Source organism: Urocitellus parryii, chromosome X (genome assembly GCF_045843805.1).
Source record: "Urocitellus parryii isolate mUroPar1 chromosome X, mUroPar1.hap1, whole genome shotgun sequence".
NCBI lineage: Eukaryota > Metazoa > Chordata > Mammalia > Rodentia > Sciuridae > Urocitellus > Urocitellus parryii.
The window spans coordinates 119904884-119926622 of NC_135547.1; the positions used below are offsets into that span (position 1 = coordinate 119904884).

The window sequence follows — 21739 nt, forward strand, 5'->3', positions numbered from 1 at the left end:
AATCAAATATATGAAAATAACTTGCATTTAGAATGTGCAGAACAAAACTTTACAAATCAACAATAACAAGACAAATAATTCAATTTAAATAAGTAAAAATGTTGGACAGTTCTTCAAAGTTGACATAAATATGACCAAGAAGCATATGAAAAGATGTTCGACATTACTGGAAAATACAAATTAAAACCTTAAAACAATACCATTTTATATCCACCAAGATGGCTAAAATAAAAAAGGTAGTAATGAATATTTCAAGGGTATAAAGAAACTGGATAGAGAGATGGTAAATCAATGCTGTTGCTCTGGAAAATACTTTGGTATATACTCAAAATGTTCAAAATAGAGTTGCTCAATAAAGCAAATTTCCATTCCTGTGTAAATAAATACCCAAGAGAAAGGAAAATATGCTTCCATAAAACTTGGACATAAATGTATATCACAGAATTATTTAAAATAGTCAAAAAGTGGAAACAACTCAAATGTCCATTAACAGGTAAACAGTTAAATAAAATGTGGTATCCCCATTCAATGGGAGATTATTTAGCCACAAAAGGAATGAAGTACTGATTCATGCTACAACATGGATGAATCTTGAAAACATTATGTTAAGTGAAAGAAGCCAGTCACAAAAGACCACACATTGTATGATTTTATTTATTTGTCCAGAACTGGCAAATCCACAGTACCAGAAAGTAGGTTTGTGGGTGCCAGGACTAGGGGGGAATGGAAATGACTGTTAATGGATATAAGATATCTTTTGGGGATGATGAAAATGTTCTGAAATTAGATTATGCTAATGGTTATATATGGTCCATATGACCATACTAAAAACCACTGAACTGTACACTTTTTAAAAAGGTAGTTTTATAGTGTGTGGATTATAACTCAGTAAAGCTTTAATTTAAAAAAAATAAAACTGCCCAAATTACCAAATTGAACCCTTGAATGAATGTGCACTGTGGACCCAAAAGTTTCCATGCAGGGCAAGAATCGCATAATCCTACAAATTTTTAAATCCTGCTAGATTTTAAAAAGGAACAAGCAGCTCTCACAGGAATGAGTCATAAAATATATCGTGTGGAGCTGTATTGTGGCCAAGTTCACTGTTTAAAGTACTTGAAGGGTAAGTTTGGCCTTGAGAACACCTCTTATTCCCAAGATGTTCACTTATTTCTCATGTTACAGAGAGATATAATATTCATTTGTGGAAAACCCAGGCCAGACTTGTCTCAGTTCACCACTCAAAAAACACATCTACCCTCTCAAGTTATACCAGAGCCCTTACCATGTCACTTTACCCAACTGGACATCTCACAATGGAGGCTTTGGGAAGTCCACCAAAACAATACCTCAATGTTGTAGGGACACTAAAAAGTAATCCAAAGAACATATCAGAGCCTCAAAGAATGCTCTGGAATGCTTCTGTCATTTCAGCTGCATTCCAGGAGGTGGTAGCAGATGGTCATAAAGATACCCTGGATAGAGAATGGTAGGCAAGTTTGAGACAGGTAAATTTAGCCAGGAAAAACATGTCTAGAACTCTCACATACCATAATTGCAGTTAAAGGGCAAAAAATGAAAATTTTTCTAAAAGGTAATATCTGTACTGTGAGACCAAATTTTTAAAATAAAAATAGTTATTAAATGAAAAATAGCCTGTTTCCCAGGCCTGACCCATCATACCGTTTCCTTCCCCAGACGCAAACATCATTACCAGTTTCTTCAGTATTCTTCCTGAAATTGTCTATAAATTTGCAAACCTACATATTCTACAGATACCTTTTTCACTTAATTTACCTCAGTTCACATTCCACTTAGTCCATATATATTATTTTTTTGAGCAGTTTCATAAGATTGCATGATATGGATGTACCATAATTTCTTAACCACAGAATGAATTATTATTATCATTAGTCATCCTCACAGAGACACTACCCATAGATGTATTTTGTTCAGCCATCACAATGGTTTTCACATATGGATCTTAATGTATTGGGCCATTTGGGGTATGGTAGAAAAAGCAGTCCATCGACAGACACTCTCATCTTTTAAAGTAAAAGGGTGTCATGAGGAAATACTTGCCCTGCCTGACAGCAGGATATATTCACGGGACTAGGTTTCCCCATTAAATTTGAGTGAAAGTGGTGGAAGAGATGACCTGGTCTGAAACTTTAAAGAACTGACAATGTCTCCTTTATACAATCTCTGTCCCTTCTGCCAAGATGCTCAATGATGAGAACAGGGCTGCTGTGGCAGAGGCAGACCTAAAGCTTTTCACCATCACCACAGAAACCTCAGGCTACAAACTTTAGACACAGCTTTAGAAGAAGTGGGTAAGAGTCAAGAGTTGAAGGAGGGAAATTCCCACCCAATGGAAGAGAAAAAAAACCCTTTTATGGAAAAAAAATCATCTTATGAAAACAACTGTTTTAATGAGGAAGAAGAGGTTGAGTCCTAGAAAAAGACTGGCATCTTGGTATGATTTTTCTTATAAGAATTTCTGTAATATAAAATGTTTCATGGCTGAAAGCATAGTTATAGCACCAATAAAAATGTGTCAAGAAAAAAAAGAAGAAAGAAAAATAGGGGCTACAGTTGTAGCTCAGCGGTAGAGCACTCTCCTAGCAAGGCGCTGGGTTCGATCTTTAGCACCACATAAAAATAAATAAATAAAATAAAGGTATTGTGTCCAACTACACTTAAATTTTAAAAAGAAAGAAAAATAAAGTATAAAATGCTAAGTTCTAGGTCTGATGTTCATTCCTAGAGCCCTGGGATAGTCCAGGCTCCTGTAAATCACACATCCGCACTCACTTTACAGATAGAGGTGAGGCCAGCTGTCCCATATTTCCAAAGTTTGCCTTGCTTGTTAATTTTTTATAGATTTGCATTTTAAATCAGTCCTTTATTTTTCTTTTCCATATCATGTTACCTCTTTTGACAAATTTGAAGGCATTACTGCCACCCAGCTAATCCTTTAAATCCTACTTGAATCTCACACCAAGAGTGCAGAAACTCCTTCCTTTGGCTCTACACTCTTTGATGCTATTTGTTGCTTCTAACTGTGTATAAAACATCATGACTCCTGTTTTAACAACCATCCCATCTTAGTCTTCATTTTCCTCTTCTTGCTTCTTTGCATGTTCTATCCCTCTAATTTCTTCTCCACATTATCACTCCAATTTAGGCCACTCTGTCTTAATAACCTTAGCTTCATTCATCCCATCAGTCCCACTTTTTCAAACATAGAATTCACTCTATCTTCTTTCAACTCAAGTCCACATCTTGCCTCATCTCATATTATCTTCCCCTTTCCTTTACTTTCCCTCTTTCCTTCATTGTTATAAACAAGGTAGCCCAGGCAGAGTTTGTCTTAAAAGATAAAGTTGGCAGAAGGAGGGGCAGGAGGGACAAGGACCAAAGAGAGCAACAGGTTAGGTTAGCTTTCCCAGGGCTACCCTCACATTCCCAAGTGCCTGGGATAACCTCTCAGGCAAAATGAAGATGAGGCAAGTAGTGTGTGAGGTGAGGCAAAACCAGATGTAGCAACATAAGCTGACTGAGCCTTGTGAGCAAGTGGCTCAAAAAAGAAGAAACAATAATGACCAATTGAGATATGAAAAGATTCTTATCCTCAATACAAATCAGGAAAATGAAAATCTCTGCCTATCATGAGGGTAATGATTAAAAAGATGGACATGAAACAGTGATGGCAGAGTGTGAGGAAACACTCTCAAATACTGTTACCAATGGGATAAATTGATAGGCTTTCTTTACCACAGTTTGGCAATATACAACTATACTTCCAATATCTACAGCTTTGACCCCAGAACTCCAACATATAGGATTTAGTGCAAGAAAACAATTAGATGGAGAAACAAAGATATGGATCTGAAATCATTGATAACCTCTGCCTTCTTTAAAACAAGAGCAAAATGGGGTTTGGGGGAAGCCTGGCAAAGGGAGGAAAGAGGAAGGACAAAAAGAGAAGGGGAGAAGGGGGAGCAGAAAGGAGATACAGAAGGGTGTGAGGAGTACATGAGGTGGGCAAGGGTGAGAAATAAGTGAAAGAGCAGGTGGGGAGATGCAGGGTCACAGATGAGCTTGAGAGAAAAGTATGGGGAACAGAGAAGGAGGAGGGAGGAGAGAGAGAAATCTCCATAAACAATAAACAATTATGGTATCCATATCACGCAAGCATTAAAATGAATGATGTAGTTCTCTACTATGAAATAGAAAATGGTTCATTAGAAACAGCAAATTTAGTGTGATCCTGTTTATCTAAAGTGATACAAAGGAATTACACCATGTGCACCACGGATCTCATAAGTGGACTTCCTCTGGTAGATTTAGACTCTACTTCACACATTTCACACATATCTAAAGTGACAACAAAGGGTTTTACACCATGTGTACTTCCTCTGGTAGATTTAGAGTCTACTTCACACATTTCTAATTTGTCTGAATTTTAATATTTTCTAGCAATATGCAAGATACTAAAATTCTATCTACATAATTTAAACCAACCCATACTTTCCTGTGTGCATGAACTAACATGGAAACAAATTAAGTAGATATGATGATACTGCCTGCTTTTCATATTGCAAAATGTTCTGTTCTTCATGCAATAAATTTAAACTCTATCTGCTCATTAAAAGGCCATGTGTGGTGGGCTGGGTTGTGGCTCAGTGGCAGAGTGCTTTGCCTCACACATGTGAGGCACTGGGTTCAATCCTGAGCATCACATAAAAATAAATAAAAATATTGTGTCTGTGTATAACTAAAAAATATTTTTAAAAAAGGTCATGTGTGTAAACCTGTTCTGAAAAAAAACAATGGAAGTAGGCTATGACTACAGATGTCACCTGCCCATCTATTCTTTGTTCAAACTTGGCTCTATCTGGACATGCCACAAGGGTATTTATCAAAATAAAAATATTTTCCTTCATGAAGTCACATCATTGAAGATGTCAAAAAGAAACTGTCTTAATTCTGGTTCTCCCTAAAGAACTTGAAAACAGGTTTGGGAAAATGAGACAGAATACATGGAAGAAAAGTAAGTATGTTAACAAATGAGGTAATATGGCAGACATCTGGGATTCAGTGCTTCTGCAAGCTTTATGAAAAGCCATCAAAGGAAGAATCATAGAACTTTCCACTGACTGACACTTGCAGGGCATGGGAATATGTGCCTCAGATGCATATTGAGGTCTTTGGACCAAACAGAGTGACAATTTGTATTATGATTTTTATCTAACCAAAACCTTAAAACTCCATGGAGTCAATACTGGCCTTATTTATAAATTAGGAATCTGAAGTACAGAAAGATTAAGGCACTTGCTAGAAATCAAAGTTAAAAATCAACTGAGATAAGCTCTAAATGCAATTTTGTCTCTTCTGCTATATGATGCAATGTGGCAAAAGGTTGTCAATTCTCAGAGACAGTTGATCTCTCTCTTGCTTGGTCGAACAGCCTGAGAGATGCATACACATTTCCAGCCTCCCTCCTTGCAAGAGAAAGGTATTCAGATAGCTACCCAGATTATCTTAATCCTCTTAAATCCACAGAAAAATCTTCTAGGTCATAATCCACCAGCCATGTGAATTTTTAGAGCATCATCACCCTGGCTACTCCCACCCTAAATACCAGTTACTATGAAATTATTCCAGAATTTATAACAAAGTATGGGGAGAAATTCAAGAGAAATTTTTGTCTGATGAACTCATTGGGAGAATCGAATTTCACAGAGTTTCAGAGTCGAGTATATTAAAAAACAATCTACAACTTTACTGTAAAGAGAGCACCTTATTAGAACAAATAAAACATGCTGAGCTCTGCCCAAACACAGAGGTCACCTCATGTGTGAGCCAAGGAGTGTCTTTTCTTGCTTTAGTAGAAAAGATAATAATCTGCAAATCATTAGCATCTGAGGCTGGCTTGATTTAAAATGCACATAGATGTATAAAATGTTTCAGGAAATCAGTGTATTTATAGCTTGCTTGCATGAATCAGTGGAAAGGCCCTTGCTGCTCCCAAAATAACACCTGGAACTTGCTGTATCCTATCACCTGCAGTGATGTAAATGCATGTCTCTCACCTTCTATTCCTTAGCTTCCCCAGGAGGACATGTTCCACTTCACAGGAAGCCAGTGGAGCAGACAGGCTCCCAGGCTTCCTCCACCTCTGGCCCAACTGTACAGCTGTTGGCTTAAGAAAGGCCCATTCCCAGAAGTCCCAGTGCAACCTGTTTGAAGAAGTCCTTGTTCTATATCCCTCTATTACCTACCCAACCACCAGGCTGATTTAAAGCCCCCTTTGCATTAAACCCCACAGTGCACAGGATCTTTTCCACAAGGATAAACTGCAGAAGGGTCTAACCAGGCACAGACCACCAAGATCTTGCACAAAAGAACCACATAAGTATCAGAAGAAATGACAGTGATCTTGTTTACAAATTACCATGATGCAGAGAACCAGACCCCAGCAAGCACACACTGGGATGTCAAGAGTTGTCTTATTTTTATCCTCTTGGTAGAGAACTTCATAATTCTTCATTCACAGCAAAGTGGGCAAACTTCCAGACACATGTGTTATATATCTGTCTAGGATTGGTTTCCTGCCCAAGAATACCACAGCAACATAAAGACCTTTGTGGGATGGGAAATTGCCAGGTCTGCTCTTTCCCCAAACTCACAAAAGCCTCTGTGGGAAACACACCCACTGGTTCCAACAGGAAAGGAAAGGAAAGGGCTCAAGGGGCAAAGGGGCACTTCACCTGGTGCACTGGGCTGGAAGACTTTATTCAGATCCAAGGAGGAGGCTCTGGAATGGGTTTTCTGTGGCCTCGGTGGTGGAGTGGGAGGGTCCTCACCCCTTTTCATGGCCTCTTCTATGGAGGTGCTAGAGTAAGATCTGCAGCAAAATAAGGGAAGGTCAGAAGGGAGATAGCAAACCTTACTCCTGAAGTTGGGTTGAAACAGAAAATATCCCCAAAGTCAAAGTGACTGCAAAGAACTGATAGGCTGCCAAAAGTAGCCATAAAATCTATTATCTCTTAGATGCTGTTATGTATAATAATTGTCCAAATACAACCATAGATTGGAGTATTTTTACCACTTTTCTCTTATTATAGCATATACCTAACTTTATCCCCAAAAGCTTTGTGTAGATTCAAATTGCTTTTTATTAGAGTTGATAATAAGAGTAACATATAAGACTTTCAGCTTAGGTACTTCCGAGTTTTAATAGAAGAGCTCCCTGGTATTAACTGATTGCAGAACTTTTTTCAGTTTACTTGCAAGTATGATAACAGGCACATACGGAATTGGGACAGATAAATTCGGATTAAGAATCAAATATTCAAAGGAATATGTCATAAATGAAATTTAGGAAAGGAAAAACACACATCAAAAGGCTAAGGGATTCAACTTGTCTTGTCCTAAGAAATAGAGGTTTAGGGAAAATTTGAAAGCAAAACCTTCAACTTAATCATCTTCTTCCTTAAGTGTAGCAAGGTGCAACTTCTGAGATTATAACTCTAACAATGACATTTAAGGAAAAAGGAACTGAATAACTTACCATCACCAAAGGTCACACTGGCTAGAAAGTTACATAGGTTCTTTCAAACTCCAGTCTCTGTTTAAAATTCCATTTTAAAAAATGTTTTTATATGGCCTATGAGCCAGACAGTAGCAGCTAGAGTATTTATTGGAGACCTAATTATTTTCTCATTAATTCAACTCCATACATTAGGTCAAAGGATAGGCTCCCAACATGATGATCACAAAAAGGATAGGGGAGTGGATGTGTATAGTCTCTTCTCTTCAGCTTTTCCACTAATTTCATGTCAAAGCAGAAAATTACCTCTGAGTCAGAGATATGTCCTGGAGGCAAATTAACCTCAGGAAACTGTTCTTTGGCCTTAGCTATGAGAGTGGTACTTAGGAAATTAGAATCTATCAATGACTATTAGGCCCCTCAGTTCTTGGCAGAGCTGCTCTTGACACAGCAAGTTTTTATTTTCCTCAATTAGTTTCTCAAGGTTTCTTTGTGGTAGTTAAAGAGTTTTATCTGTCTTGCAAGGTTGTAATCTTTAATAAAGCCACCATAATGACATCTGACATGCTCTGGGGTGGTCCCTGTAATATAATTGGCAAGACAGTTAAGGCAAGGCAAGGACAGGTGAGAACTAGCAAGGAGGAATGCTCTAACACTTTCAACCAGAATAAAAGGGAATTGATATAATAAGACAAGGTTTTTAAACAAAAACTCCAGATTTAAAAAAAAATCCAGACCCTAGGTAAAAACTATGTCACATACAACTTTTATAACATCTTCCACTCAAGAAAGAATAATGTGTGTGTATAAAAAATGTGTGTGGGGCTGGGGTTATGGCTCAGCGGTAGAGCGTTTGCCTAGCACATGCAAGGCCCTGGGTTAGATCCTCAGCACCATATAAAAATAAATGAATAAATAAAACAGGGGTATCATGTCCATCTACAACTAAAAACATAAATTTTTTTAAAAAAAATATGTGTGCATGTGTAGGTATACACACATGAACACCATCCCATATAATAAGCCTCATTTCCATTTCATGTCCACATATAACCTGTGTGTTTATATTTTCATATTGAAAGTACTAAATATCAAATAAGTGAAGTTGTATAACCATGACAACAACCAATTAAAACTTAAACGTACAGGGAACTGACAAAAAATAGACATAGTGGCATTAGAACGACTTTCCCTCTTTCTCTTACATTTCCACAAAGCTTTACTATTCTAAAAAGAAGAATTAAAATGATTTGAGTCTCTTGTTCACAGTAAAGACCCAGGTGGAAATAGTGAAAATAAAATCATCCAAATTATACCAGGAGGCCAATCTCTGAAATAATAATATTAAAAATTTACTACACATACTAATAACAGAGAATGTGCCTAAGAAATTTTATAATTGCACTGACATTGGGGGAGAGAAGTAGCCAGCAAAAGCTAAAACTATGAAGTTCAATTTATGGTTTAACACATAATACATAAGCAGATTTCTGCAATTCAAAGAGGGTTTTCCTACTAGGAAAACAGACAAAAATTACTATTACCATATACCAATGCTAGTATAGACCTTTGTAAAAGATCCATTCATCCTTAAACTGGAAATTGATTGAAGAAGTAATGGTGGAGTTGAAGGAGAGAAGTGGAGGTGCTAGGGACTGAATTGGAGTGGATTGTGTTCCATGCTTTTGTGATAATCTCAGGATATAACCTTGTATTGTATACAACTAAAAAAATTTTAAAAAATAAAAAGAATAAGTAAATGTGGTGACACTAGACATAAAAAGTGACTATGCCTTTCCTTCCCGTTAAAATAAATTAGTTTATAATTTTTAAAATATAAATATAGGTATCTCTATTTTCTATAAACAAGGAAGCAAAACTTCAGTTTAGAAAACATAGATATAAAATATAAAATATGGAGTAACTCTCTGCCTTACAATGAGATGAGATTTCCATAAATATAGGTATTTATTTCAAGCTTATTAACTACCATCAGGCTTAAACTCACTTTTTCACAAATGTGTCTAATATATTGCCAAAGGAGTGGGGGAAGTCACAAAGCACCAAAGCAAAACTCAGAAAACACATAAGGTAGTCTATCTTACACAGGTTCTACACAATTCTATCTTAGCAGTTCTACTTCTTTGAAGTAGTCCTAATATCATTTCTTCTCTTTGGTGGATTTTAACTCATTTAGCGTTTCTATATTTCTCTTCTACTCCTCTGAGTCTAATATCAACCACAATTTTGCCCTACTGGTTCTGCCTCTTCCACTAATGATTTATTTTTTAAAAGGTGGAGCAGAGAAGAGACACTAAGATAGTTTTGAAAAGACTATTAAGCACTGCTTACCTGAAATTTCACACCTACTTGAAATCATCAAAAGCATTTCCCTATTTTATATTTTATTCCAGAGATTTCTTACTTTTTGGTATTCACCTGGTCATGATAGCAAATTTTAGTTGTTAGTTACCTATTAACCATATTCTACTCTTTCCAACACTACTTCCTCCTATTATTTATCATTCTGCTCCAACAGGATCATCTTACACAACCCAGTTCCTGTAAGGGGACTACAGAGGATCAGTCACCATTTTCTAGCACTAATGGCCACAGAGAATAAGAGGTTCCCCAGCAACACTCTGTGTTCCAACCAGGTCACTCACAACTAGTGAAACAGCCCATATCCTTAGCTTCAAATATAAAGGCAAATAAGATCAGTGTTTGGGTATGGGGAGTATTTCTAGACAGGGACAGGGCACAAGGGTATTAAAGCAGAAATTAAATAAATACTACCTGGATCTTGGTCTTGCTTTGAGACTGTTGGAATCCTTAGGAGTTGCTGAAACAAAAGATTATTTGTTATTTGGTTGGGTTTAATTTCTGCAGGTAAACAGGATTATAAGCAGCACCTGGGCCCATACAGAACATATCAACAAGTAAATGTGAGGTAGAGTCATCCATGTGGAGAACTTCAGGGCTTCCACATTGTCAGAGTTTCCTAATATTATTTTAAAGGTAAAGGCATGACTAAAGGGAAAGGAAAACCAGTGTAATTTCCCCCTTCTGTCAGAACACTATCTGAGAAGCCATTCTTCAAATCTAAGTTGATAAATGAAAACAACCCAGGATAAAAAGACAACCCTTTCAAGGGGTTATCTTTTATATGATCAGTCCATATATAAGGGCTTCTTGGTCTATGATGATAGTCTAGTAATAGATTTTGAACTAGACTCTACTGTGGGCCAGGAAGAAACCTATCCAGGCAACCATTTTTTAAAAAAATATATACTACCAGAGCAGCATGGTCACAATAAAGCAACGCTCCTACAGGTAAGCTAAATGAAGCTGTGCTTCTTTTCCTATAAGAAAAATATCCTTATGTCCCATGTCTCTGTGACCAAATCAGACAAAGAATATGATGGAATGAAATCATTGAAATATTTGGTCCACCACATGACTTTTCCTCATCAAATTTAAATTATAAACTAACTTGCTCCCTAAACACCCATGGAGCCTACTTACCATCAAAGCTTGTGAGAAATAATTAGAAACATTTACAAAAGCATCACTCTTTTTTTGTGTGTTTTGTTTTCAAACCTTTATGGAAGACAACTTTAGAAACCAGTAGCTATGTTAAGGTTTTGCAAACATTGCAAATTTTTCCTCATAAGATGTCATAAAAATTCATACAAAGAGTGCTACTAATGAGAAACAAGGAGAGTATAATTTGCTCATTTGTTTTCACAAATTTTTCCAAAAGAAAATGTCTCACTGCATTATTCCATCCTCTTACATGGCTCCAAAGATAAAAACCCTCCTTGGTTTGAAGAAGCCTGCTGAATTGATGATGATTATTAAAATCCTTGAGTTAAATAAGCAGGGCAGAAAAGGGAGCTGAAAATCCTCATAAATGCTAACAAGACACAAAGAGATATTCCTCTTAGACGTGGTCATCTGCAAAAGAGACACATTTCTCCAACCTAAGCATTTTGGCTTACTGTAGTAAGAACACTGGCATTTTTCAGTTCCAAACAACTGAAATAGAGCCAGGTGAGGTGGCACACCACCTATAATCCCCGTGGCTCAGGAGACTGAGGCAGGAGGATCACAAGTTCAAAGCCAGCCTCAGAAACAGCAAGATGCTAAGCAACTCATTCTCTAAATAAAATATAAAATAGGGCTAGGGATGTGGCTCAGTGTTTGAGTGCCCCTGAGTTCAATCCTGGATACCTGCCAAAAAACAAACAAACAAAAAAGAGCCAGCGTTGGGGCTGTGGGGAAGCCAACATATGGCCAGACTCACCACGTAGCTGAGAATAAGTCTCTGGGCAGACTAACTACCACTGGCTCTGTATTCCTCTTCTCCCTTGGGCTCCAATGCTTTCAAGAAGTAATTGGGTAGGAGAAATCCTGGTGGTGTTAAAATACTGTTCCCCAAACCAGACCATGGTAACCGTTAATTCTTTTGTCAACTGTCATTATCTTTGTCTTTTTGCTGGTGTAGGGATGGGTGTGAAAGTAGGGGTGAGCCCTGCTCATAAAAGATAAGGCAGATAGACATAGGGGGTGAGGGTGTGGATGAGCAATGGGGAGACAAGACCAGAGTCCAGGCCAGGAGTCCTGAAACCTAGGTGCTCCTCCTTACCATGACATTAACTAGCTGTCGTTACCTCCCTGAACCTCAGTTTCATCACCTACAGAGTGAAGACAATAAAAATGCAGCCCCTTTCTCACAGGGGCAGAAAAGAAGGTAAAGATACAAAAAAAAAAAAAAAAAACAGAATGTACTGTAGAGTTGCAAGTTGTTACTGTCATAGAACACATAAATACAAATAGTTTCCTGCTATTTCAATGTTGGAAATCTGGTTTCTAAATTTAGTTCCTTCCGGGACAGCAAATTTGGTACAGGTAATGGAAGGAGAGAACTTCTCTACAGCAGTGAGACCATGGGGTGACTGCTGGCAATGGAGCAGCCCCTAAAATCACCAAAAGCAATCTGAAAGCAACATTATGTAGGCAAACCAGTCTAAAACACCTCAGAATGACCCAGAGACATCAAGATAAAGACTGCCACTGTGCAGTGTGCTTGGTCGAATTAGGTTGGAATAGGGTGTTGAGTAAGAAATCTCTTAGACACCACTAATATAAACACTTTCAGCAATTAAAAGGGAAAGGGTATATGGAAAAAATATTTAACAAGGAATGCCCTTATTCCATGATAACATATTACCCTCTCATCTATCACCCACCACATCACCTTCATTGTCTATATTATTATTACCACCACTTCATTATTATTACCATTATTACCACCAACTGTTGAGAGCAGAGTAAGGAGATGGTTCCCCATCCACCTGCAAAAATGTATCCAAGGTAAGTCATGGTAAGTCTCCCTGGGTTTCAGACTAGAAGAGGCTGGACTTCTCTATTATACTTAACTCTTCTATCAGCCTCCAAGCCTCTGAAGGCCTGGCTCAGTGCATATGGATATCTGCAAAAATGGTAAGGGTACATTGTGTTGTGGATTCAAGAATTCAGTGGATGAATCACAGCTTCTCACTTAGCTGGAGAAAGGGAAAAATGATATCTTCCTGGAACACTCCAGGCATATCATCTTTCCAGGAAATAGGAATGGGGAGAGAGAGAAGTCTAAATATTAACCTTCTAAAAGGCAGCAACTGAACTGAGGTGAATTGTTTCAGGACATGGACCAATAACCAGAAGTATAATTACCACCTTAAGACTCTTGTGTCTCCCATGAGGAAATAAAGCATTTCTTAGGAAAGGAGATATTAAATAAGTTTGAAATAAGGAATTCCATCATATCCAGAAAGGGGCAGCAATGGTTAGAACAAATTGGAAAACACGCAGCATGCTCCCAGGCACAGTGTGAAATGAATTTAGATACACATCATGTACTTTGGTACACCTGTTAGGTTTTGCTTGATGATGCCAAATCCTAATCAAGGAACATTAAAAATGAGATTTGGGGGGCTGGGGCTCAGCAGTAGAGTGTGTGTCTCACATATGTGGGGACCTAGGTTCTATCCTCAGCACCACATAAATAAAATAAAAAGGTATTGTGTCCACCTTCTAACTAAAAATAAATATATTTTTTAAAAAATTAGATTTAAAGCTCATCCCTTAGAGAGTACTTGATCTCATGCTGAAATCCCTGGGGGACAAAATAGGAAGAGTTAGGATGCTCAAGGGCTGTTGGAAAAGCATCTATTCAAATTTAAACAGTTTTTACTAATACCATGACATGAAGTTTGCAAAAATTTGGAAGCATCCACATAAACATCAAAAATTAGAGCTGGAAAGGATTAGCCTTAGGCATTTAGCCTATACAAACAGAGCGTTCCCCCTATGATGAATGAATCCAAACAAATCTCAAAAATCAAAATTAGGCCTGGGAATTCACATCACTTCTGGAGTCATGACTGATCTATAACCTTCATTTTCTATTTTGCAGCATCACTTTCTAGAGCTAGTGGTTCTCCAAAGAAGCTGCAAACCAGAATCACCTCGGAGCTGACTAAAAATACAGATTTCTCAGGCCCTTATCACTAAAATCAAACATGTATTCTCATTCATATTTTTTTCTCCACCTCTCCTTCTCTACACCCTCTCTCTTCCTCCTATGATCCAACCTCCTGCTCCTTCCTCTTCTTCCTCCCACTATCCTTTTTAAACCCTAAATGACATTATTTGGGAAATATTTTATCAAAGCGTAAGTTTCAATATTATATTGATTCCTCTTTCCCAATTTTAAACACATAAGCCTGGGAAATAGCCAGCTAATCACAACAAACATGATTTACTTATTTAAAAAGCAAGAGAAATAATAGTAAAAGAGAAAGCAGCAAGTTCTTCATGTCCTCACAACCAGAGTTCCAACTATTAATGCCTTCTATAGTCTCTCAGTTTTAAACTGGGTTCATCTTGGTTCAACAACGGCTCCACCAGGAGAGAGCTGAGGACAGAAGCCCAGCCATTCTACATGGATCCACAAACAGTTCCACCTTTACAAAAAAGGACATCCCAGTTTTTTTATTGTCTCCTTGGAATCCACTCCATGTATAAGTACATATACTTGCCTTCCTGGTGCTGAAGTATAAGAAAAATATTTGAGATTTTTGCTTTGGAAATGGAAAATACCTACTCTGAGCCTCCACTTGACTTACCTTATAGTTCCTTGCTCTACACAGAAACTACGTCTTGTTGAAATCAACTCAACCCCAAATCTTCTTAATTTTGTACTTTTTTAGCAAGACCCTAAATTCAAAATAAGTGATCCTGTCAATGAAACCTAAATTCACAACTTAAAAACAAGTCACCTTCTTCTCATATCTAAAAACAGAAAAAGGGTAGAAGGTCAAAAGGGTTTCCTTATAACAAAACACAAGACAAGTATTTAGAGAGAAACAGACATACTATTGCAGAGGGAGCAATCTTGTCACAACTATTTTTTTTAGCTACAAATGTTAATATAGAAAGTACATTAAAATGGTTTTCTCCTACCTGAATCTTCAGACACGTCCTTTGGTGGGGCTTCATTCATAGTATTTTTCAAGGCTAGCGTTGTTTGTTTCATTTTTTGAGAACACAGAGAAGGAAGAAAAAAGAACAAAAAACCTATGAAAGTTTACTTCTGAGGTATATTCTGTTAAAAGAAAGAATCTCTAGTTGTCACTTATTAAAACAGATCTTCCAAATCTCTAAAAGTTGATATAGCATTTATTAGAATAAAGACCTCCTACAGCATGGAAATAGGTTCTCCTCCTACACAGAGCAATATCAGGAAGAAGGAGAAATTCCCCTCTTTCGTTCCTGACAGCCAGGTCAATGGCATGAGACTATCTGGAGTGAAACCCAGGCTAAAATATTTTCAGAGTTCACCGTTCACCCAGTGGTGATTCCACTATGCGTCAAGACTAAGATCCACCAGTTAGGAGAGTGATGAGAACACACAGGGCTACATCCACTGTCTATTTCATATGCCTCTTCTAAGCAAATATTTAAATAAAAAGCATAAAATTATTGTTGCTTAATGAAAAACTTATTATTCAGGTTTAACCCCTATGAAAGCTGAATCAATGGCAAGTCTCAACAATAAAACCTGAAATAGCTTCACTTCAGATAAGCTTTTCTCATTCAAAGGTAGTGAATCATTATCAGATAACAGATGGAATGCTGGCTTGAGATTTAGAAATTCTTACTTCTTGTTCCAGTTCCTTTGCTTTTTTGTACAAGTAAATAATTCATACCGCATGAACTTCAGTTTACTTATCTCTAAATTTTAGGTGATAGAATATGTCAATTTTGTAAGGACTGAATAAAACAGCATATGAGGAAGATGCTGGTAGATTATGAAAGCATTATGCAAAGTATGGGGCTTGGAGGAAAGGGGCCTTCCTACTATTGCAAGCCAACTCATCCCTGTGCTTGATGGTAGCTCTTTTTTTTCCCCCCAGTGGTAATGGGGATTGAACCCTGCAGGGCCTTATGCATATGAAGCAAGCAGTCTTCCAATTGAGCTATATCCCCAGTCCTAGACAGTAGCTCTAACATGGAACACTGTGCTGCATGGCTTCTCAATAAGATAGGCAAATTGTGTTGCTGGCACGGCGGTACATTGTAATCCCAGCCACTCAGGAGGCTAAGGCAGGAGGATCCTGAGTTCAAAGCCAGCCTCAACAACAGACCTATCTCTAAATACAAAATAGGGCTCTGGATAGTGGTGGAGTGCCCCCGAGTTCAAACCCTGGTACAAAAAAAAAAAAAGGCAAATTGTGGCTGAGCTCGATGTCAGACCTCCAAAGAGGGGAAAAAAAAAAAAAAAAACATTGAGATAAAGATAAAGCGCTGGCACAGAGGCTTGGCCGAAAAGAGAATTTCCTCACGGATTACACCAGCACAAGATTCTGAGCTTGCTGTTATTTCCACTTCATTTTCTAATTCATAAGACCAGATTCCACTGTAAGGTGTCAGAATAGCCTGAAATCAATAGTGACAAAGGGTTTAATGAAATGAGGAGATCTGAACACCCAAGCTCTTTCTACTACTTTATAAACTATTGTTTTATAAAAAACAATTTGAACTATTGCATAATGATTTTACATGCCGAGAACTGTTCTCACTTGCTCTAGAAGTCGGCCATTCAAAAAGAAATAGATAAGGAAACAAAGGAAGAATGTCTTTGAAGGGGGGAGAAAAAACCTCATTCTTTTCGTACCTTGTTTGTCATCAGCAGTCCCATCTTGGGTAGGAACAGGAAAGTCAGCCATATCTTTAACAGATGTCTTCTTGGAAAAGAAAAACAAGTGAATTATACAAGCTGGAATAGAAATTAAGTGATGTGCACATACGATGAAAATGTTTAAAAAGCTATATTTATAGCCAAAGCTCTGTTTTCAGTAAGCTACACTGCTTAATATATTTATTTATTTTAGGTTCCTAGTGAGGCATAAGGTAATTTCTATTGGGCTGGGGCTGTAGCTCAGTGGCAGAGCACTTGCATCACACATGTGAGGCACAAGGTTCAATCCTCAGCACTACATAAAAATAAATGAATAAAGATATTGTGTCCATCTACAATTAAAAGAAAATTTTATAAAAAGATAATTTCTATTGAATTTTTTCATATACAGAGGAAAGAAATAATGATTCAGATCACATGTATGAATCCTACATTAAATTCAAATCTGGACTGGGATTCAGCCAGAGAATTGAATAGCACTTGTCCAGTCAGCCAAGTATGAATCTGGCCTTTATGTACTTTTTAACAAGCAGAGAGAGGTGCCGGGTTTCTGTTCTCGCAACTAAAAGGCTCAGGGGTCACTCCAGATAAACTGGGCTAACTGGACTGCACAAAATAACCACACAAAAGACACAAATACCTTTTTCTTTGGGATCGCTGTGAAGGCTCCTCTGACCTTAAGGGTCCGCAGAAAGAGAGAGAGCGAGAGCACGCGCTGACCCCTTTTATTGAGGAGAAGCTATTCAAATGAGGCAAGGGGTCAGGTTTCAGGGGGCTGAGTCTATCTTCATGATGTCCACTGTCAGCAGGTTGACTGACACCTGGGTAGGCCACACCCAAGGGCAAGTAAGAGAAGGGGACACACACAAGGCACTTCCATGGAACACTCTATCCTAAACAGGGCAAGGGGTTATATTACAAAGGAACAGGTGAGCAAAGCTTCACCCATGGGGCTGTAGCAAGACACACCCATGCGACCCTGGCACCCAAGAAGGGTGGGGAAAGCTCTGCCACATTTCTGTGACTGAGTGCCTCAGCACCCAGCCAGGGAGTGTACTCAGTCACATGTAAGGTTGGTCTCCCACAGAGAGGTTCTGTTAAGTGGCCCCAAAACATGGGTATTTGCCAGGATCTGTCATGCAGAGGATGTCCAACCCTGATTAAAATAGACACCTTGATATTAAAATGAGAGACCTTTATTGATGAGCAAATAAACTTTTCTCCTAATTCACATTTGAGGGAAGTCATCACTTAATGATGAATCTTAAACTGATCAAGTATGAATTAATTTAAAATTGTTTAAAATCTGCTTACAATGAACTTACTTCTTAAAAACTCTCAACATGCACACTAACTTTAGTTAATAATGATGCATAGTATACTTGAAAATTGCTAAGAGACCAGATCTTAAATGTTGTCACCACCCCAAAAAAAAAGAACTTCATGAGGTGACAGATATGTTAATTAGCTTGATTATGGTAATGATTTTAGCATGCTTTTATCAAAACATCACAAATATATATGATTTTTGTCAATTATATCTCAATAAGACTAGAAAAATATGCACTCTAAAACCTCTGATAAAGCAAATATTATTATTATTTAATTTTATTTATATAAATTCTGGAAAGATAAGAATGAAAGGTTACTCATTGGATGGAGGAAAGGAATAAAAGGAGGATTCATCAACAAATGCCTTTTGGTATTCTTTACATTTTGAACACATTAAAAACAAAAATAAATATAAATTTTAAAATTTAAGGGAAGAAAAGTAAATTTTTGGAATAGTTTGATGCTCAAAAGGTTAACTGGTTTACGCCTCAAAACTTGAGCAACCCCAGAAAGATAAGCAATGCATCTATTTTTAAACTATTCCAAAAATTGAGGTTACAGTACTACTTGTGGTAACCTGATCTAGGATTTAACAATCCTCAGGTAATTCTTGGCATTACAATGAAGCCTCCAGATATAATTTCCTAATCAAAGCCAACTAGCTCCATTAGAACAGACAATTTATCTTACAATGTCTTCTTTCATTGTCTGTTCCCACAAAGATTATAAATCAGACCTCTTTGAAGAAGAAACTGATTTGTGAATACACAATACAGATTTTTAAATTCTAAAAGTTTGTTGGAAAATGTAAAATCTGAACAAATGGAATGATAATCCCATGTTCATTAATCAGAAGACTTATTAAATGGCAGTCTCTTTCAAATTGATCTACATTCATTGCAATTCTTCTTGGTTAATTATTGTGAAAGTTTTTGGTTTGTTCTTTTCTTGGGTTTTTGGGGGGTTGGACAGAATTTGACAAGCTTGCCTTAAACTTCATATGGAAATACAAGGGGGCCAGAATACCAAAATATTCATGAAGAAAAAAGATCACATGTTCAACTTCATAACTTACCAAAAAATTACAGAAATAAAGATAATATGATACTGGCATAACCATAAACATATAGATATAAATGGAACAGAACTGAAAATACAGAAATAAACCTGTATTTTTACAGGTGATCAATTTTTATAAAACAATTCAATGGGAAAAACTATCCTTTAAATAAATGGTGCTGGGACATCTCTATATCAATACACAAAAGAATGAAATTTGACATCTTCTTCAGAGCTTACACAAAAATTAACTCAAAATAGATCATAGACCTAAATACAAAACTTAAAACTATAACATACTTAGAAGAAAACATAGTAGTAAGTCTTCAAAATCTTGAATTAGGCAATAGTTATTTTAGACAAGACACAGACGCACAAGAACACTTACAAAATCAATAGAAGACAAATAAACCAATTTAAAAATGAACAAAGGATTTGAATAGATATTTCACCAACGATACACAAATGGCTAATAAGCACATGAAGAGATGCTTAACATCATTAGTCATTTAGAAAATCAAATTAAAACCACAATGAGGGGCTGGGGTGGTGGTTCAGTGGTAGAGTACTTTCCTAGCATGTGTGAGGCTCTGGGTTCGATTTCAGCACTGCATATAAATAAATAAAATAAAGTTCCCTTAACAACTAAAAAAAATTTTTTAAAAACACAATGAGATGCCCCTTCATTCCATCAGGATGGATAAAATGAAAAAGATAATAACAAATGTAACCAAGGATGGTGGCGAATTGGAACCCTCACACACAGCTGGTGCGAGAACATAAAACAGGACAGCCACTTTGCAAAGCAGTTTAGCAGTAACTCAAGAAGACAGAGTTACAGTACAACCCAACAATTCTATACTTAGGTATGCTCCAAAGAAAAAGGAAAACGTTCACACAAAAACCTACACATGTGTTTATAGCAGCATTACATATATTAAGCAGCATTACTTTTATGAGCCAAAAGAGGTAACAATCCAAATATCCCTCAACTACTGAATGAACAAGAAAATGGGGCATATCCACACAGGGAATACTATTCAACCACAAAAAGGACTGAAGCACTGGAACGTGTTATGACATGAGTGACTCTTAAATAAATAAATAAATAAATAAATAAATACATGCTAAGTTAAAGAACCAATCATGGGCTATGGATACAGCGCAGTTGGTAGAGTGCTTCCCTTGCATGCACAAGGCCCTGGGATAAATTCCCCAGCACCACACACACACACACAAAAGAACCAATCATAAAAAAAAATCATAAAACACCACATATTATATAATTACATTTATATGAAATGTCCAGACTATGCAAATCCAGAAACAAGAACTGCTTTAGTGGTTATTAGAGGCTGGTGGGGAAGGGGCAATGGCAAATGACTAATAACAACTACAGGGGTTTTCTTTGGGATGCTGAAAATGTTCTAAAATTAGACTTTAGTGATGGGTGAATAATAGTTAATACACAAACTACTCAGCTGTATACTTTACATGGGTATGGTTTGTGAATTTTTTATCAATAAAGTTGTTTTCAAAAAGAAAGAAATTGAGTAATCTAAAAAACACTGCTAAAGAGGAATATACTTGAAATTAAATCTATTATTCTTTTTGTTGGTACATTATAATTATACATAATGGTGAGATTCATTATGCCATATCCATACATGCACATAACATAATCTGATCAATCTCATTCCTGGTACCTTCCCTTTCCTTCCCCTCCTCCTTCCCCCTGATCCACATCCTCTACTGGTCATTATTATTATTATTATCATCATCATCATCATTATCATTATTATCATATTACCTTAATTAGTACATTTTAATTATATGAAAGCAGGATTCGTTATGGTATATTAATAGATGGATATAGCATAAATCTATAATTCTTGATGAAAATAAGTAGAGGGTTATAGCTCTCCTTGTCTTTAGAGATGTACTGCTATGAAAACCTCTCATCACCTGAAATCTTGATCAGCATTCATTCACAACACAAATATCTATACTGGACTCATTACTCACAGGGCTGGTACCAAAATCTATTTAAAATCCATGCATTTATGATAGATTAAAAGACTGGTAGAAAAAACAATGAGTAACAGTTTAGAAGAACATAAAATATTTAATCATTAGCTTTTAAAATCCAACCTATACTTCTTAAGTGGACAAACCATCAATTAACATTATTACTTCATCCTTGAATTCTATTTACAACACTCATTATCTTAAAAACACACCTCATCCTCAAAAATATCAATTTGGTTGAGGCTCAAGGTGGGCGGGGGTGGGGGGCTTTTGTTGTTTTGCTTTCTTATTTGGACAAAAAGAAAAAAGAAAGAAAAAAAGAATAGGCAGTTTTTAACCCCTTCTCCCCAAAGGGGCCAGTTAAATCATACAAAAGTATATAAAACTTGCCGGACATCATGATGCATGCCTATAATCCCAGTGACTCAGAAGGCCACAGCAGGAGGAACCCAAATTCAAAGCTAGCCTCAGCAACTTAGTGAAACCCTAAGCAACTT

At 37.0% G+C, this 21739-nt stretch overlaps 1 protein-coding gene across 9 annotated transcripts in view; it reads right to left on the bottom strand.

The window, feature by feature from the left end:
- Nucleotides 1-21739, bottom strand: part of Reps2 (RALBP1 associated Eps domain containing 2) — a 206183-nt gene that overhangs the window by 58054 nt on the left and 126390 nt on the right. For 2 of the 9 annotated variants that reach the window (XM_026396749.1, XM_026396748.1), the window contains exons 10-13: nt 16800-16869; nt 15086-15139; nt 10355-10400; nt 6777-6913 (exon numbers count right to left, since the gene is read on the bottom strand). In XM_026396749.1, coding sequence (XP_026252534.1) covers nt 6777-6913; nt 10355-10400; nt 15086-15139; nt 16800-16869 — 307 coding nt within the window. The remainder of the gene's footprint in view (nt 1-6776; nt 6914-10354; nt 10401-15085; nt 15140-16799; nt 16870-21739) is intronic. The other 7 variants (XM_026396752.2, XM_077793946.1, XM_026396750.1 and 4 more) reach the window with 4 other exon arrangements.